Genomic DNA, 19,297 nt, shown 5'->3' with positions numbered 1-19,297 from the left:
GACCAAAACATACTGTGATTTGACTGTTAGCAGATTCTTTTAGCTACCAAGAGGACAAAGTAGTAGTACTCTTGGATGCCTGCAATACATTTAGGGGGGGGACAGAGATAAAAGGATTTAGAATATCCAACCCTATTCTCAGCTCTTAGACTAATCTCAGTCCAGAATACAAGTATGAATAATAGAATAACTTTTTCTGAATTCATAGAGCCAAAAGTTCTAGAATTTGCCTCTACCAGTTTGAGTATCCATGGGTTTGCGTGGTTATACACTAGACAGCAACATCACACTTTTAACAGAAGTATCTTTGATGACTTGAGAGGTTTTTTTTTTTTTTTGTAATTTTATCTGCTTGCTCCCATCACTAAACAGTTTCCCATAAAGGAAGAGTTATCTTTATTTGCCACTCTTTCAATTTCTCCTGTCGTCTTTAATCTAAAGTGTTAAGCAAACACTCATTTCCTCCATGCATTTAAGAATGTGTCTGGTTAATACACTGACTTACAGATCAGTTCTCTCTTGTTTTCAATCAGATTTTTACTATAAATGTAAAATTATTCTACCTTCGGACATCCTAATTCTCTTCTGTTCTATAGCTACATAAAAGTTTCTCTTCAAGATGTCATCCTGGGAATTTGAAACAATGAACTGTTTTCCTTGTGTTTGTGGAGTATGTTTAAGATTCAACACTTTGTTTGAGCACATCACTAGTGTATGATAGGTCTCTACCAAAGTAGTCTCTGCCCTTCCTTGGTCCTTGGGTGTTTCCTTTTTGTTTTTCTGTTAAAAAAAAAAAAACTAATGTTTTATAGAACTTCAGACTGTATTTACCCTTTCTTTCAGTCATAAAGCAATTCCTATTACTATAACACCGGCTTATTTTAGATGCTATGTTTTTACCTTCCATATTTCACATTTTTTATAAAGAATTTGAATTTTTATCTCTGTACACTTAAGACTTAAAATAATTCTTCCTTTGGAACCCAGAAAATTATTATTATGTTTTTCCAATCACATTTAGCAGTGAATTTGTAACATGTTAAAAGTCATTAATTTTCATTAAATATAAAAAGACTTTTCTGAAGTAAAGAGTGTTTTCTAAAGCTTCATAGTTTTCAAATGTGTATAATTCAGAGAAAGGGTTCAGTCTAATATGGGCCTAATTGGATTTCCACAAATTCTGACTTAATTACCTACCCTGCTAACTTATATATGGCTCTTCTTAAAAAAAAAAAAAAAAAAATTAGGGGCTTCCATGTGGCTCAGTTGGTTAAGCATCCGACTCTTGGTTTCGGCTCAGGGAATCTGCTTGAGATTCTCTCTCTCCCCCTCCCCCTCTGTCCATCCCTCCTCCCCCCACCCCCGCATGCTTGCTCTCTCTCAAATAAATAAATAAAATCTTTTTAAAAAAATTAGCACTTTTCTCAGTAGGATTTTACTAAAGAAAGCTCTTTAGGAAAAAACCCAGAAATGACTGCTGCAGCAGTTGAATCCTCCAGTGTTTTTGCAAAGTTTGTCTTTTAATATTTTATATAATTTTGGATATAAAAGAATTTGGTGTTTTTCAAAATTGTTCCATATCATTTTAAATTTAAAAACATAGGCAACTTACCAAACTCCTGTAGGCCGTCTCCGTCGGGTTTCTGTGGTTTAGCAGACCCCACCAGGCCATGCTGATCAGCAGCCAGCTATCCATGGCAAGAATTGACCACCTCGTGGGATCTTAAATTTAAAGGGGGAAAAGTGAGTTGTGAATTCCTGATGTGCTGGCTGCCCCATTTTGCTTGGGAATTAGCGGGCACTTAAGACCAGTTTCTGTGGTCCTTAGAATGTTGTTAAAATTCCTTTGCAAGTAGAAGTATGGTGATGATGTTACTAACACTTACTGATACTAACATTTAATTTAAGCATCAGAGGAAATTGCTGTTGTGGCCTTGCATTTAGCACTCTTAGAGGTTGAAATTACTGAAAGAAAAACTTGTTTGGAAAATTGTAATGTTGATCTATTGTGTTTAGAGGAATATTCCAAATAGAACTATAAGGCTGCTATGCTGCATGCAGACTTTGTTGAAATGTTTCAACATTGCCATTATGCCCCACTCAGCAAAACACTGACTGTTTTAAAAGCATTTGCTTCTTTAAACTAGAAAAACAGAAGGTCACACTTAACCAAGAGTTGATGGCAATGTGGTCATTGTTTCCATCAAACCGGAAAGCGTGTTAATTATGTGTTTGCTCATTTGCAGCTGGCAGCCAGAGAGGCAGATTCCATTCCATGATGTGAGATTCCCACCACCTGTAGGTTATAATAAAGATATAAATGAAAGTGATGAAGTTGAGGTAAGTTGCCCCTGCCCTCAAGTTACTAAGCCCTGAAGGAGTGAGAGCATTTAATTTGCCTGTGCCTTTTGTACCTCTTGTCTTGAACACTGCTTAAACTACCTTGAAAATTACAGCTGTGATGGACATGTGCTTTTGATTGAGCCATCTTAATAATGATCTAAAATACTACATGATGCTTAAATGAGGCTTGCCTGAGCAGCACTGAGGGCGCATCGTTGAAAGTCACTAATTTCCTTTGCCTGCTAGGAAATTCCTTTTGCCCTTTCCTTCAATCTCTGAATCATTAGTTGAATAATGTATTGTTAGCTTACAACTTTGTCTCCATTTTAAGCAAAATGGATTAGGAAAATTAGTCTTACAAAGGAGAAGAAATCATGCCTTGTAATAGAGCAGCATTCTAGAATTTCTTTAAGTAGCAGTAAATCCTTGTGGTATGTTATTAAAAACCCATCCATGAGTTTTAATATAAACACATATAAGGAAAACATCTTTTCACTGGCCATGCTGTGAACCACCTGCTCATGTGCCATTGATGTCTTGGACTAAAATGTGCTATAGAGATATAAAACATTAACAAAAACATTGTGTTTATAATTTCTCTAGCCACTGAAAACTGTTTTGGGACTTAAAGCACTTGGATTCCACTTTATGTTGTAATTGGTCTGTGTAGTTTCCTCTCCTTCCTCCCCTTTCACACCATTTTGAATTGCTTCTCTTCTTTCTCCACAATGTCTTGTTAATAGTCGCAACTTCATGAATATTTGTGATATGAAGGAAGCAGCTAAGTAGACATTTATATACAGATAAGGTAAAGTGTACTAGGTTCTTGAATTCTTATTTCCTGTGCTAGGGTACAGATGGTACAGTGAAACAGAAGAGTCCCCTGCCTTTGATGAGGTCACATTCTAGTCGGGGTAGCTAATATTATGGCATATGGAAGAAAAAAAGTAAGAGGACGGAAGGTGATACAGGGGCAGGAGTACTATTCTGGGGAATACTCAGGGAAGGTCTCTGGATGTCCAGGCCTGTGTTCTTTTCTCTTTCTAAAGTGGAGTAGAATAAAGTACTATGTAATTACCAAAAATGTACTCAGTACGTACTAGGCAAAGGGACTGGGCTTGGTGTTGTGAAGGATCCTAGTAGGAAACACAGACATTGTGTTGATACTATTGTGTTTAGAGGAATATTCCAAACAGAACCTTTATTTGTCCACTACGCCAGGACACTACAAGCTTCCTGAAGGCAGGACGTTTTCAACTGAGTCACATGACAGGTGGTAACCAATGAGATGCTGTTGCTAGAGTGGCCTCACTGTATTGCTTCACAGTGGTACATAACTGAGGTTATTGCTCTAGCTAGAACAGAGTTGAAAGGACTTGATGGTGGCAAGAGGGAAAGGTAGGTTAAGTTGTATTAGTTACTGTATTGTATAACCATTAACTTAGGTTGTGAAAGGGACACAAGACACCGGGTCTTTTGGTCTGTCTGTATCAGGAATGCTCATAATAGTGATGGATTAAGGGAACTTTTCTCCCAACTTAGTCACATGATGGGTAGGGGACCAGTGAGGTGCTGTTGCTAGGATGACCTCACTGTATTACATAACAGTTAACTGAGGTTATTTCTCTAGCTAGAGCAAAATTGAGAAGAAGTGATGAGGGCAAGAGAGAAAGGTAGGTTAAGCTGTATTTAGTCACTGTGTCGTATGACTTTTAACTTCAGTTGTAAAAGGGAGACAAGAATTGGAGCCTTGAGTTACTACTCATCAGCCTTAGGCTCTGAGCTCTCTCTCCTCTTCTCCCTGTCCCCCTTGTCCTCCCTGCTTTCTGCTTCTGCATATTTCTGTCTATCTCTCCATGTACACTCTGCTCTTTTCCCATTAACCTTGATTTGCTAGTGTCTTTACAAAAGGTTCCATGCTGCACATCGTAAGTGAACTTTGATGTGGTCACCAGAGAGATCGGTTAGAATAACTGATCCAGTATATGAGAGCAGGAAGGTGGTATCCATCCAGAGGATTGCCAGCATGGAGTTGTCCATTTTAGTGGAGAGAGAAAGGGGATGGGAGACCAGAGAGTGACCAAGGATCTGTTCATTTAGGCACCAGGAAACATGAATGCCAGGGTGGTATCCTTAGTGGGCTTGAGTGGTCAGAGGCCTCACCCATTTAGTGACCAAGCAGTAGGCCAGGGTCAGTAACTTCCAATCAGTTATTTACTTATTAGAGTAAAACAAAAACAAGTTTATACATTTTTAGATCTATTTTTGTAGTTGACAGAGTATCCAAGGCAAGTACGCCCAGGTTTATGAGCAATCTGCTTTTCTTGAGCATTCATATACAGAGGACTGATTATTACTGATCTGAAACAAAGAAAATAGGAAGGTGCTTTGTATAGGGCTCTCCCAGGTAATCAAGTAGTTTCTGATTATGTATGTATATCTAGCTATAGGGTTGCAGTCTGCTTTAAGGCATACAACATATGGGTTTGAAAGACACCTGGCTCATTTTAAGAATTTTCTTCAATGTCTGATAATCTATAGATTTCTGAATGATGTTAATTATGAAATCTGTGTTGTAATTTTTGTGTAGGTTTATTCCAGAGCAAATGAAAAAGAGCCTTGCTGTTGGTGGTTAGCTAAAGTGAGGATGATAAAGGGTGAGGTAGGAAACTGCATATTTAAAACTTTTTTGTACTGTTTGCCTTTTCTAAACCCAGGTATTACATTTCAGTGTGGATTTCTATTTTAAAGTAATATCTAACTTTTGAGTTATTTTATTAAAATGTTTTCTCTACACGTTCAGTATGTTTTGTATGTTTTAGTTAATTGATCAAATAGAGTTTTTTCTTCCCTCTAGAGAACTTAAAAATAACTGTATAGGTGTATAGTTCATTGTTCTTACTTTAAAAACTATGGCCAGGAATGACTTTTATCTGTTTCTCTCAGTTTTATGTGATAGAATATGCAGCATGTGATGCTACATACAATGAAATTGTCACAATTGAACGTCTACGATCGGTTAATCCCAACAAACCTGCCACGAAAGATACTTTCCATAAAATCAAACTGGACGTGCCAGAAGACTTACGACAAATGTAAGTTAGTATGCAAGAAATGCTGAGAACTTACAGGTGATATGCAATTAATATAAAAGAATATAAATTTTAAAACAATAGATACCAGTTTTTAAATTCAATGAACTTTGGCAAAAATGGTTTGCAAAAGTAGTGAAAAAATGTCTAATTTAGCTTTTCCAGTTAAATAGGCACTGCACTTGTCTAAACTTCATTGGCTAGATACATAGCTAGTGCACATTTGTTTTCTAAAATAAACTTTGTTCATAGAATTTTGAAATTTTAAAATCGATTCGTATAGATTTCTGTCATAAGTCACAAATCAAATTCTAGACAAGATTTCTACATGTCTTTTTCCTTTAAGTTAATATTTTCAGATAAATATGTAATAAGTAGATTTAAAGAAGCTTCCAAAGGTTGTCTCAATCTTATAATCCTTGGTCTGGAGTAATGCTTAAAGACTTTTTAGGTAAGAGATTCCTTTTTAAAGGTTTCATCAAGGTGGTATAATGAGTTTGATTTAGATGTGTCACACTTTAGATAAATATTAAGATAAATATTAACTTGCAATTCAAAGTACATAGAAATCCTGCTTTTTGACTGAAGAGATTGCATATGTGTGTAAATTTTTGTGCTTTCTGATTCATACACATTTCCTTCTCTCCCTTAAATTGGTCAGCAGTTTTTCTATAGAAAAGAAGCAGCAGAACAAAACTGGGTTCCATGTAGATATCCCCAAAAGTTTTCAACAGTTAAGAAAATTACTAATCATATGTAACTGAAATAAGGAAGCGTCAGAGGAGAGTGACTCTCCTAAATAATGTCTCCTTTGGTAATCTAGGACCACAAGCAATCCCTTTAAGAGCATAACTAGTTTTTTTTCCTTTCTCTGTAATCTCAGATGTTTGATTGGGCTGAGTATTACAGAGGTGGACAGCAAAGGAACCTTTCTCTGTAATCTCAGATACTTGAGTGGGCTAAAAGTATTTTCAGGGATGTACAGCAAAGGAACTAAACCAGTATGAATTCACAGTTCTACTAAGTGCAAGTCTCTGCATATACTTATGCCAGTAGTTGGCAATCATTCATCTTAACTTCACAGTGGATATTCTTTTTATTTCTAGGTGTGCCAAAGAATCGGCACATAAGGACTTTAAAAAGGCAGTTGGTGCCTTTTCTGTAACTTATGATCCTGAGAATTATCAGCTTGTCATTTTGGTGAGTGTTTTTGACTTGTCTATTTTGGTGTACTTCATTCAGAGTATTTGCTTTGATAATAATGGTGTTAATTTAAATATCCTTTAGTCTATCAATGAAGTCACCTCGAAACGAGCACACATGCTAATTGACATGCACTTTCGGAGTCTGCGCACTAAGCTATCTCTGATACTGAGAAATGAAGAAGCCAGTAAGCAGCTAGAGGTATGTGGCTTTCCCTAGTGCTGTTTACAAGGCTATCTAGAAATGATAACTGTGGCGTTACAAAACTTGAGTACAGGCAGGTTGTCCTTTATTTGCTGTTTCTTAGCAATTCCTTATATTTTATATTTTGAGAAATTAAAATTATACAACGTCTAATCATACTAAAGTTTTTCATGCCTAAGGTTTCAGAATTAAGCAGCAGTTGATATATATTAAGGAACTTCTGGTCAACTCACTTTTTCTAGAAGTTCATCAAAGCTATTAATAAAATGAGGCAATGCTTCTTCCATATAACATGTTATCACTTAAGTACTAGAGAGTATTTAAATATCTAATCATATTCCTTTCATTATGTATGTTTATCTCTGTTTAAAAGGGTATAGAACTTCTTCATTCTAATTGGTTGTCACTCTTTAAAACTCCTGTCTTCAGATTCCTGCCAGAGGCTATTTCCCTAACTTACTATTTCGTCTCTTCAGGTGCATTTTATCTACTTTTATTAATCTTCCAATAATTTCCATCACCATACATTTATTTTCATTGATAACTATCTAGTACTTCCATCCATAACCATAAAAACTAAATGGATTTTAATGTACCAACTCAAGTGTATTACTGTCAGATTCCAGAGTTCCTTGTCATTATTCATTTCATTAGAGGGAAAACACCATGCAGTTGAAATAATAAAGAAAAAAAAGAGTTCCACATTGCATATTAAGAGAGAAGGTAGTCAAGGCTTATAGTCTCGTAAAACCCTGTGAAACTTGCCACCTTCCCACTTGATGCGTGATTGCTGAACTCTTAGCAGGAGAGGAAACACTCATATCTCCTTTTGCTAGTTTGTTTTCCTTATGGTCATGGAGGTCTGTTTAATTGGTTTTTACTCTCATTCTTTCTTGATGTCCCTATGTTCACACATTTGTGGTTTCTTTAGCAATTCTCTCATAACTTTTAGGCCAGAACAGCCTCCTTATTTTCATTTTGAGTATTATGGAAAAAATACTCATGCCTCTTCTTAAACATCTAATTCTTCTTAAATGATCTGTTATACCTTTGACTTACCATTTACCAGTGAATTATCAGTGAAAAGAATAGACCAGGTGAATGAACCAGGATTCAAAAAACAAGACTTCTTGAAAAGTCCTAGGAATATTTCGTACATTTTGTTACTCTAATCTACAATATGGATGTTAGACTTTTTAAAATTGTTTACATTAGTTATACTCATTCCAATTAGCAGGTATGTTGAATACTAGTGTGCATGCCTATCTTTCCTCACTACTAATATTAAAGATATCCACATATTCAGATAAGAAATTTCCATTTTTCAACATGAGCCACTAATATGTTTGGTTTTCATTAATGGCATGCTAGAACTAAACATTAAATTTTGATAATGCTGTTTAAAGAGAGAGCAGTTATCCACAAGTTTGGGGTGTCAAGTGTAACGTAGTTCAGTCATTACTGAATATTTGAAAGAATTCATCATACTTGTGGATCCAGATCACAAGGTCTTGCAGACTCTCATACTAGGTTACAGGTGCATATGCAAGATAAGTTGTAAATCTTTGGCATTCTGTAATCATTTGATTTCATGACTGCACTAACAATATTTATGATTTCATTCCTCAGGTTGGGGAGGTGGGGGAAGGAAAGTATTTTAATATCACCACTTCATCAGAGAGATGGATATCTAGACCACAGTATCTAATGATAAGTTACATAAATGGTGCAGTTTTCAGGGGAAAAAAAACTGAAAAAGTATATACGTATGTGTACTGATATCCTTTAATAAAAATGAATACAATTTTCTGTAAAGGTGATATTTAAATTTTTTTTTTTTTTACTTAAATAACATTGAGTCTGTCAGATCCGGTGAGCTGGTTTTTATTTGGGAACCTTTGATCTGCTTCTTAATTATTACATTATTGATGTCCTTGGTTACCTAAGGCAGCCTTGCAAATAGGTTTTCAAAAGTTACCTTGGAAACTTGACAAGAATCCCTTTCTATTAACAAAAATATATCAAATGGTATAGACCTTCAGTAACCTAAAAAGTACTTAGGCTGTGGGAGGTATTTTCTAAAACCTTTTAGCTTACAATTGAAACTAATTTATAGGCCCCTGATATATAGGGTCAAGATAATTTATATGGCTGACCTAAATACAGTTGTCTTAATAGTTGATAAAGCATATTAATCAGATGTGCGTTTCTCTTCAGAGTTCAAGGCAACTTGCCTCAAGGTTTCATGAACAGTTTATCGTACGAGAAGATCTGATGGGTCTAGCAATTGGTACTCATGGTGCTAATATTCAGCAAGCTAGAAAAGTACCTGGGGTCACTGCTATTGATCTAGATGAAGATACCTGCACATTTCATATTTACGGAGAGGTAAATATTTTACTACGTAGTTTTTTTTCTAAAGTAACAGTATTTTGGGCGCCTGGGTGGCTCAGTTGGTTAAGCGACTGCCTTCGGCTCAGGTCATGATCCTGGAGTCCTGGGATCGAGTCCCACATCAGGCTCCCTGCTTGGCGGGGAGTCTGCTTCTCCCTCTGACCCTCTTCCCTCTCGTGCTTTCTATCTCTCATTCTCTCTCTCTCTGAAATAAATAAATAAAATTTAAAAAAAAATAAAGTAACAGTATTTCATATGGCTCATCTTTTGTCTTAAATCTTTTTCCCTTTGTTGTTAGGATCAGGATGCAGTGAAAAAGGCTAGAAGCTTTCTTGAATTTGCTGAAGATGTCATACAGGTTCCAAGGAACTTAGTTGGTGAGTCAGAAATTACTGTTGACATACACTGCAAAAACACCAGTTAGGGAAATAGTTTAGTTATACCGATAGAATTCCATGTTCACTCACTTGGGGAGTCATTTAACTGAAGCTTAATCTTTGAAATACGGTCTGTTGTTATAGTATACAGAAAATATTTGATAAATATGATACTCAAAAATTAAAAGGTATACAAAAGATACTATTTTGCTAGTTCAAACCTACTAGTGCCTGGAAGGATAAATTTTGTACAGCCTCTTCAGTGTATATTTTCTATATCTTAAACATTTTTTTCAAGGGATGCCTGAGTGGCTCAGTGAGTTAAGCATCCAACTCTTGATTTCAGCTCAGGTCACGATCTCAGGGTTGTGAGATTGAGGCCCCACATCGGGCTCTGTGCTCAGCGGGGAGTCTGCTTCTATCCCCCTCCCTTTGCCCTTTCCCCCACTCACACTTGTGCGCTCCCTTACTCTCTCTCTCTAATAAATCTTTAGGGGCGCCTGAGTGGTGCAGTCGGTTAAGTATCCAACTCTTGGTTTCAGCTCAGGTGATGACCTCAGAGTTGTGGGATTGAGCGGGCTCTGCGCTCTGCAGAGTCTGCTTGGGACTCTCTCCCTCTGCCCTTACCCCCTGTGTATTCTCTCTCTCTCAATAAATAAATAACTCTTTTAAAAAAATCAGTCTTAAACCATTTTTTCAAAATGAATGACATTTGAAGGCTTTATAATTTGGAGGATATTGGTGTTTGATCTTTCTGATGGGGCTATAAAATGATAGCATTCTGAATTATCTCTGAGTTGAAGACCTGAATGTAGGTTACTTAAATCTAATAAGTCGTAAGGCTAAAGGTAACTCTGAATGTCTGTGGGGCTTTGTGCAACATCAATGGTAATTCTTCATTTTGACTTTGAGTACTATTGTTTCATTACTATCATCATCACAAGTACCAGCAAATACCAGAAACTCTCTACCAATATTCTCAACTGCTGCAGATATTGTTAGCAGAACATATCAAAACAAGTTGCAGTTTTTGGGTTTGTTTTTTTTTTTTTCATCAAGAACACTACCTGTGTCTTTATACATAAAATTGGGACCTGCTGCCTATACATTTTTTATTTTCTGAACTTGATATCACAACTGATTATAAAAAGTAATGCATGCCCTTAGGAAAGTTTAAAGGACAAGAAAATAAGGACTTCTGTGCATTTTGTTCCAATAGTTTCAGTCCTGCTTAGCCTGCTTTTATTTTTTGTCGGCTTAGAATTAATAAACATCTTCCTATGCCATTAAAAACACTTGGAATACTATTTTTTTCTTGAATAAAATTAGTTTAAGGATAAATACCAGTGACATTAATGCAGAATTATTCATTCAGCTGTATTCTACAGACAGCTAAAGAGTGTGATGTTATTGAGGTAACTAGGACACAGTTGTGTGTGTAGCACTGTCATTACCTCAGGATAAGTGGGGTTTTGAATGATACTTATTTTCCTTTTATTTACAGTTTGTCAAGCAATTGCATACATTTTATAGTTAGAAAAGTTATTTTAAATTTAGGAATTCTTATATAGCCAGTAGACAGTGTTTTCAGTATTGTGTGTCAGATTCACTAAAGTTCATTTGGGAGATGATGGCATGATGTCTCTAGGGGAAAGTTCTTGGGTGTTGGAGTTGGAGCTGGATTTAGATTTCAGTCCCTACCTCAGTTTTTGGTAGCTGTTTGACCTTGTAACTGACACTGCCCCCTTGAATCTTATTTTCCTTACCTCTAAAAAATGTGAGTAATAGTGTCCACCTCACAGAGTTGCCGTGATAACTAAACAGGAAGATGTAGATAGAAAGGTTTAGATAGATGTACATTACCTAAGCTCTGGACATAGTAGGGGACTCTGTAAATGTTACTTCTCTTTTCTCCTCCTTATTTAGAACAATTCCATCTAGTTTAGTAGAGCAGAATTGTAGTAAGCTGTCGTTGGGATTTGGAAATAACCGTGTAGTGTAGAATTGCATTATCTGCTGTTAAAAATAGGTTCTACCTCTGGTCATACCTGAAGAGAAGAGGGCTCCAGCAGTGACCTTTCACCAGAGAGCCTGCTGAAGTACAGTCAGCCTGGGTTTTGTTTTGTTTCTAGTGAGTAAAATAAAACAAGTCTGTTTTAGAGATTGTGTACTACAACACTGGGAATGTTGAGAGTTTTCAGAAAGCATTTTTGTATAATAAGAGATTTGGCAAGGCCGATCTTTGGGGAGATGTCTAATTAGTATTGCATGAGTTTTCTTTGAGTTTCACAGTATGATTTATGATCTCTTTATTTTTCACAAACTCTGTTTAGCATGTACACGGATGTGTCATTCTTTTCTAAAAATTTGCTTGTTTTTCATCCACTCTGACAGCGAATTGGTTTAATTATTCAGTTAATTATAGTTAACATGTAATACATAGGATAGTTAAGATATTAAGAGCAACATGTGCCAAGCTCATTTTTCTTTTTCCTGACTCACTTAGACCTTTGTTAAAATCACATTAATTCATGAAAATACAGGTGTTATAGATTAAAAACAAACTGTGGGATGACTCCATGTAACTTCTCTCTTCCCCGCACCTCTTTTCATTTGAAGACAAGAGGAGCAGAAATAATTGACTAAAGGACCTACCTATATCAGGAGTCCTGATTTCGTGTCAGTTCTGTTCCCCGACCACTGACCAGTCAAAAGAGGTTACAGGGGTGCGTGAGGCTGCCAGACATGGCAAGAGTGCCAGGGTTATGCTGATTAGAAGAACCACCAGTTCCTGTTGTGAGGCTTTCCCTGGGTTCTTCTGTAGGATTGACTCAAAGCAAATTTTGACTTCCGGTTTTTTCCCCATCCCTGCCTTAGATGGGATGGTGGGACAAGCACATGATGGTCTTGGCTGGTATAAGGGTGCTATAGGTACCTTGGGAGGGCACTTAGAAGCTGATGTAATTCACATGTAGACTTCCGGAGCCAATAGTTCGTTTATTTGCAGAGTCTTGCTTTACACTAATGCATGATGATGGCTATGAAAGCAGTCATTTCCCAGTTAAAGGATATGATTGAGTTTTATAAAATGAGGGAAAGCATGACTGTTTATTACCGGTATTTGAAGTCTTTGGAGTTTTAAAAGATGGTATTGAATAGTAGTTAATCTTGAACTGGTTTTAAGTTTTTTCATTTTGGTTTTGAGTTATCTTAAAGTGTGATTTCTTAATCTTTTATTCTGTGACTAATAAAGATTAAGAAGTCACACTTCACGTTTTAATATACTGGTACAATTTATGAGTGATACACAGGAGTAATATTATGTTAACACATTGGCCTGAAAAATGTGCACTTCTTTTAGATGTATGTACAGCTGCTTAAATCCCTTTTAAACTTAGAATCTATCTTTTATAAATGTGACATATAAAATTCTAAAAGTATTTACCATGGGCAAAGAAGCAGGTTTAAATCAGGTACAGACAGAACTAAAATGGTCAAATGAATAAGCGAATGTATTTTCTATTATCTGTCCTTTCCCTTAATTCCTTTCACAGAACTTTGCAGAAAGAGTGATACATACCACTGTACCAGCAAGTTTCATGTAGACCCTTTTATGCGAAATAAGAGCCTATCTTGGAGATTCCTTAAAAATTCAAAATTATCCCGTCGGTTATTGAGATGTAAATACCTCTGATACGTGACCAAAGTAGTTTAAACAGTGACAACCTAATAAAACCGAAAGCCAGTTTAACTCTTTTTGAAGAGTTTCTGTTTTGGTTTTGAAATCTTACAGTTTTATGTGATAGTTTACAGTGGGGTGTGCTTACTGGTTTGAGATACATGTTTTTAAAACCAAACATGAATTATTCATTTCTTGACTTAGGCAAAGTAATAGGAAAAAATGGAAAACTGATTCAGGAAATTGTAGACAAGTCCGGAGTTGTGAGGGTGAGAATTGAAGCCGAAAATGAGAAAAGTGTCCCACAAGAAGAGGTATGTTATAGTGCATGGGTTTCTGGTTTGTCTGATAAAAGTTTCTTATTGTTTTATTCAACATGTTAATTTAGAGGCCTCTGAACTATGCACATGCTGGGAAGGTAAAAATTCTGACAATGAGTCATGCCAGTCATTGTCGTAGCTGGAGAGTGACTTGGGACTAGTCATTTGAACGCCTTCAAATCTTCTTTCTCAGTCTTTAAAATGGATGGTCATAAATTTTAAAAAGAGTATAAGGCACTTTTCAAATACTACTTAATGTTGCTGACAGAGACCCAGTTGGGACACTAGTTAGGTTTTCTGGCTTTCATCCTTTGTTTTTTTAGTTTGTGTGTATGTATATTTATTTTGTGTGCTTAAATTTTTATCTGGGCATAATATCTCTTCCCAGTCATTAAATTTTATAACCCTCACTTTTATCTTCATGAATATATGCTTTTTGGTAGCAACTTTTAAAGTATTTTTGTGGGTTGGGGGAGGTAAGGGTGTACTCTTCTGTACGATACTGTTTAAAATAAAATTCCCCCAAATTGCCATAATTTTCACACATTGTCTAGTCTTCTTTGCTTTTAGCTGATATTAGACCTTTTGGGGGTTTTATTGCATAATATTTGCATTCTCTAATTCTGTCTGCCAAAAATGTTTATAATAATTTATATTCGTAAAATACGATCATTGATACAAAATCAGGGCTAAATACAGTCTTTTAAATTGGTCCTATTTTCTCTTTTGTGTTTTGTGTTTTTTACAAGGAAATCATGCCACCAAATTCCCTACCTTCCAGTAACTCGAGGGTTGGACCTGCTCCCTCTGAAGAAAAAAAACATATAGATATAAAGGAAAACAGCACTCATTTTTCTCAACCTAACAGTACAAAAGTCCAGAGGGTAAGAAATATTTGTCACTTTGAATTATACTAAAAGGAATTTCTTTGACCCAGATGTCACAGTTGGTGTTTTGGGTGTTTTCTCTGGTTAGGCTTATAGTCTACTCATGTATTTTTTTTTTTTTTTGAAATCTGATTGCCATCTTATGAGAGATTACAAACCAAAGTGATACCTACTTCTCAGCTTACTCACAGTGACAAATATGATGGTATAAACATAAAATATGGGGTTACAATTAATGATCACATTTTTTCGTTTGAGGGTGGTCTTTCATTTTTTCATGCTGTATCTTGAAATTTTGCAGGCTGTGGTAGCTCAAAATGTACCTTCTGTTAGATACATTTAGTTTCTACTTAGAACCATATTTTAGAAACTGGTTTTCACTATTTGAACTAACCTAACTGTTTAGAAATGGGTTTAGAAGTCCTACAGTGAAAGTCCTGCGTTCAGGCTTCTGTGTATCATTTGTTATAGTTAATGACATCACTTGCATTCCTTATACTGCTTTAGGTGTTAGTGGTTTCATCAATTGTAGCAGGGGAATCCCAGAAACCTGAACTCAAGGCTTGGCAGGTAGGAAAACATTCCTTGAAAAATACATTTTAATTTTATATTTTAATGTTTATTCCCCTTGTTAAGAAAGACTACAAATGATCATCAGGGTTGGGGGATGGTGGAGGAGTGTTTTGGGGTATGTTCATCTATTGCCCTGGGGCAAAAGCTCAAGTTCCTTCCTGTTGCTTATCAGGCTTTTCTTTGATGCTCACCTGTCCAATGTCACATCTTACCGGTTCCCCCCCGCCTTTGCCTTCCAGAGTGGCTTGAACCATACTGAAGTACTTAGAGATCTCTGAACACTATTATCTCTGTATGCATATGTTTCCTACACCAGAGTGCTCTTTACCCTCCAACTTCCCACCTTGCTTTGACCTTGCTCCTTGTGCAGCTTGCCTTGTGTACTTGCCACGGTCTCCTCCCCTTTTCCCCTTCTGTGTTCCAGTGTGCTCATCCCTCTCAGTAGCACTTTCTACATAGACATTCACCTGTTAATCTCTTTGGCCACATCATGAGTTCCTTGAAGGCTCAGGGCCCCCTACCTGGCCCGCGAGAACTATTTATGGGAAAAATGTTGTGGCTTACCAGAGATTAAAAGCAAAAACTGCCATTTTATAAAGAGAAATATAACCACAAGTGGATTGGATATTCCTCTCTGCTGGGCAGCTCAGTTCTTATCCCAGTCAAGGAATCCCTTTCTCCTAGCATCCATATTGAAGGCCACCATTGTGCTCTTGGCCCTGTTTCATTTTACTATTCTGGTCCCCTAGTGATGTGCTCAAATTAGAGTGGCACTTGGGTACAACAAAAGTTTGGATGTGGGGAAAGAGAAAATGTTTTAAAATTGTTTGCTCCAAAGTGGTCAGACTAAATCTATGACATAGGGTTTCAAAGTCTATTTTGGACATACGTGATCTAGAGGGAAGAGTGTAGCATTTCATCATATGACATTTTGGGAAATAATAAGGTTTAACTGCTTTGTAACAATGTCAGTTGGGGAAAAAAACAGTCAAAAATGTTTTTGAGAAAAGGAGATCTGATTCACAGGCCTGATTATTTCCATAGTTCATATATTATTCAATGCAAAAAAATCCATATGAAGCCCATGGGTTTTCAGTGGCACCTGACTCTTCAGGTGGTCATTGCTACTAGGAAGCAGTGCCTTGCCTACCAGATAAAGCACATTTTACAAGCATTATTTCCTAATTGTTCAGTTTTGTTCCCCATCAACAGCCATGTTCATGTAGAAGGGAAAAGAAAAACCCTGTTCCAGCCCCACATACATTTAAGATGCTGTCTCCTGAATGCAGGCAAGCAAAAGCAGCCCATCAGTAGCCACACCTATCAAATGAATGCTCTTTTTATTTAAAAGAGTGACACTTGCTAAAGAGACAGCTTCTTGATTTTTCACACCTAGAAAATTATATCCTCATCAAAGCCACCATATGGTTTTCTATAGTCACATGTGAATATCAGTAACCATGTGTATTTCTCTATATTAGCAAAATATTGACGTATTCTTGACTTCGAATGCCCTAATTGCCAGCTATTAGTTTGCATGACACCTAGGCTTCCTTAGAACTTGTGACAAGAAATATTTTTTTTTCTCATTTGTACTGATGAGCTAGAAGTATAAATCTTTTAGTATACTCCTTTTTAAAAATCTATCTTTATATTAAAATAGTACCATAGGGAAAAGATCAAACTTTCCTCCTGATTCAGCCTTTTATAAGTTTCAGAGTGCATTATTGAAATTTACTGAAATGCTAAATTTTGTGCTCATGGACCTGCCTCTAACCCCCAAACCCCCGCACAGAATAATTAGTGCATTTTAATTTATCGTAATTCTTTTTGTGTTTTGTTTGTACTCTCTTGGTTAGCAAAATGGATTTAGTTTTTACTTCTGTGCCCTAGTATTTAACTCTGAATTTCTCTTTAAAGAATTTGATCTAGAGAAAATCTGTAGTGTATGCATAAGAGTACTTTAAAGTATTCATTTTGTATATGCATCTCATATCAGAGCTTGTATAATTTTGAATTACATAATTTGTGATTTTGCCAACATTTAATAGTAGCATTTAAAACATAATAATCTGGTACACTCACGGGGTTGCTGTATTGATCTGTCGTTATTCACAGTAGATGTGTAAAATATGCCAACTACTTTTGTTTCAATGTATTGATTTATATTTTCAATGAACATTTGTGTACCTGCTGTTTGTCAGGCCCTGTGCTAGGGATCTAGTTATTATTTGCATTTTTGTCAGATTAATCCATTATTTTATAGGATTATTGTTGCCATTTATTTTTCAGGGTATGGTACCATTTGTTTTTGTGGGAACAAAGGACAGCATTGCTAATGCCACCGTTCTTCTGGATTATCACCTGAACTATTTAAAGGTAAGAACAAGAAGAACTTTTAACTTCTGATCCTTTTGTACTAAAATATAAAAACTCCACAGTCAGTCTTTCAGCAGTGAAGGTTCATTCTAGCCTGTACATTACAATGAATGACAATAGAGCAAATATTCACTTTGTTTTGCTTATTATATTCCTTCTGAAAACACAAGTCCATTTTCTATCATTATAAATTTAAGGACCAATATCCCAGTTCTCAATAAATCCCCCTATTTCCCATTATTTTTCTGTTAAACCCTTACACTCAATGTAGGTATGCCTATACATAGCTTTTTTATCCAGTTGATCCTTTCTAGCCTCTGTGAGTTGTTTCCAGGCCAAATTTTGTGTCTGTTTACACTTGCCTTTGTTTGTCCTTTTTTGTCATTTGAAATCCCAGTGTTTCCTGAAGTCCTCTGTTTAAATGTTTACCCTTTGTATTTTTCTCTATACTTTCTTATCCAAAATATAAACAACTTGTGTCTTGTAGATGCTCATTTTAGTTAGAATTTGTACAGTTATGCCTCCTCTAGATTGCAAACTGGAAATCAGGAACTAGGAGGCTACAAGGTATGGTGGAAAGAGCACTGGATTGGCAGTCCAGCGACTTGCTTCTTGTCTCTCTTCTACCATGAACTAGCTTATGTGACTTTAGGCAAGTCACTTCTCCCTATATTGGATGCTTTTTAAAATTTCTTTTAGCCAAAGTATTCTATAATCCAATTAAATAAAATCTTACCCATGTCACTTTTAAAATTTCTTCTTTATATCCATGTGCATCAAAATTACAAGTGACTAGTATTAAATAGGATTTTAAAAATAATCCAGCTTTCTATTTTATTTATGATCCTATCTTAATAAGAATATTTTTGCTGATTTCTTGAAAGAAATAAACAATTTTACTTGGATGCAAATAAGGGGGAAGAAAGTGTAATAGTTAGGCATTTCATTCTTAGAGTGGTCAGTTAATAAATTGAAAATGGGAAGGTTTCATCCAGCAAGGTTTGCATGGTTAGGATACCCTGTTGGTTTGCTTACTTATTTTTGTTCTAAAGTGTGTTTTATTTGTAATCTGTTTTATGTGTTTTTCTTCATATTCTTAGCTTAAATAATTATGATGACCTGGAGAGTTAGGGTTGCATTGTGATCAATCCCTTGTTCTTTTGACTAATGTTCTTTTTTTGGATCTTTTTATTTATTCTTCACAATTGAATATCTTTTTTGGTTATCAGCAGCTGTCCTGTTGCCATTCTTTCCATCACCAGATCTTCCCTTGGTTGGGCCTGGCATCTCTCACCAAAAGGTGACTGCTTTGCCCCAGTGGGATAACCTGGACTACCATTCTGTTTTGCAAGATAACACCCATCCCATGAGCTATAACTGTACTCTTGGAGTAAGCTACTCAGTCTCTCCTTTGCTCAAGTCCTTTGTAAAACAGAAATTCTGGTTCAGAGCACAGATTAAATGTATCTGCCCTTTCTTTGCCAGAAGCTTCCACAACCAAGATTTTAAGAACTTAGCTTAACAGGGCTTATCCAGTGACTGTCCATGTAGACAGTCCCTATGATGGCCGCTGCTTTACTCAAGACACCCAGTACTATTAGAATTATGGATCCAGTTCCCTCTTAGCCATTAAAGGAGATGTTTTATGGGGAGATTGGAAGGACAGGGGTTAGAATTGAGGCTTCATCTGGATCTGACAGAACCCAACGTATCAGAAGCACTGTGTGTAAGGGTCTGTCAGTGGACCCCAGGTGTATATTTTTGATCAACATGAATACTGTTTGTTGTACTTGTTCTAGCACAGTTGTAGTCTTTAAGAGGTTTCAAGGCATGATGTTAAGATCTA

At 36.2% G+C, this 19,297-nt stretch overlaps 1 protein-coding gene across 9 annotated transcripts in view; it reads left to right on the top strand.

Annotated features, from left to right (window-relative positions):
* The window catches only part of FMR1 (fragile X messenger ribonucleoprotein 1), a 38,308-nt gene that overhangs the window by 11,304 nt on the left and 7,707 nt on the right, over positions 1–19,297 (top strand). For 7 of the 9 annotated variants that reach the window (XM_025865102.2, XM_025865101.2, XM_025865098.2 and 4 more), the window contains exons 3-13: positions 2,247–2,340; positions 4,934–5,005; positions 5,290–5,438; positions 6,542–6,635; positions 6,723–6,839; positions 9,060–9,230; positions 9,535–9,613; positions 13,497–13,606; positions 14,362–14,496; positions 15,007–15,069; positions 17,365–17,451. In XM_025865102.2, the coding sequence (XP_025720887.1) occupies positions 2,247–2,340; positions 4,934–5,005; positions 5,290–5,438; positions 6,542–6,635; positions 6,723–6,839; positions 9,060–9,230; positions 9,535–9,613; positions 13,497–13,606; positions 14,362–14,496; positions 15,007–15,069; positions 17,365–17,451 (1,171 nt within the window). The remainder of the gene's footprint in view (positions 1–2,246; positions 2,341–4,933; positions 5,006–5,289; positions 5,439–6,541; positions 6,636–6,722; positions 6,840–9,059; positions 9,231–9,534; positions 9,614–13,496; positions 13,607–14,361; positions 14,497–15,006; positions 15,070–17,364; positions 17,452–19,297) is intronic. The other 2 variants (XM_025865103.2, XM_025865099.2) reach the window with 1 other exon arrangement.

The sequence above is a fragment of the Callorhinus ursinus genome, unplaced genomic scaffold, assembly GCF_003265705.2.
Source record: "Callorhinus ursinus isolate GAN/ISIS: 27379988/994484 unplaced genomic scaffold, GSC_fseal_2.0 scaffold91, whole genome shotgun sequence".
NCBI classification, from domain to species: Eukaryota; Metazoa; Chordata; class Mammalia; order Carnivora; family Otariidae; genus Callorhinus; species Callorhinus ursinus.
The sequence above is the reverse complement of the archived record's forward strand: the minus strand, read 5'-3'. Positions and strand labels throughout refer to the sequence as shown.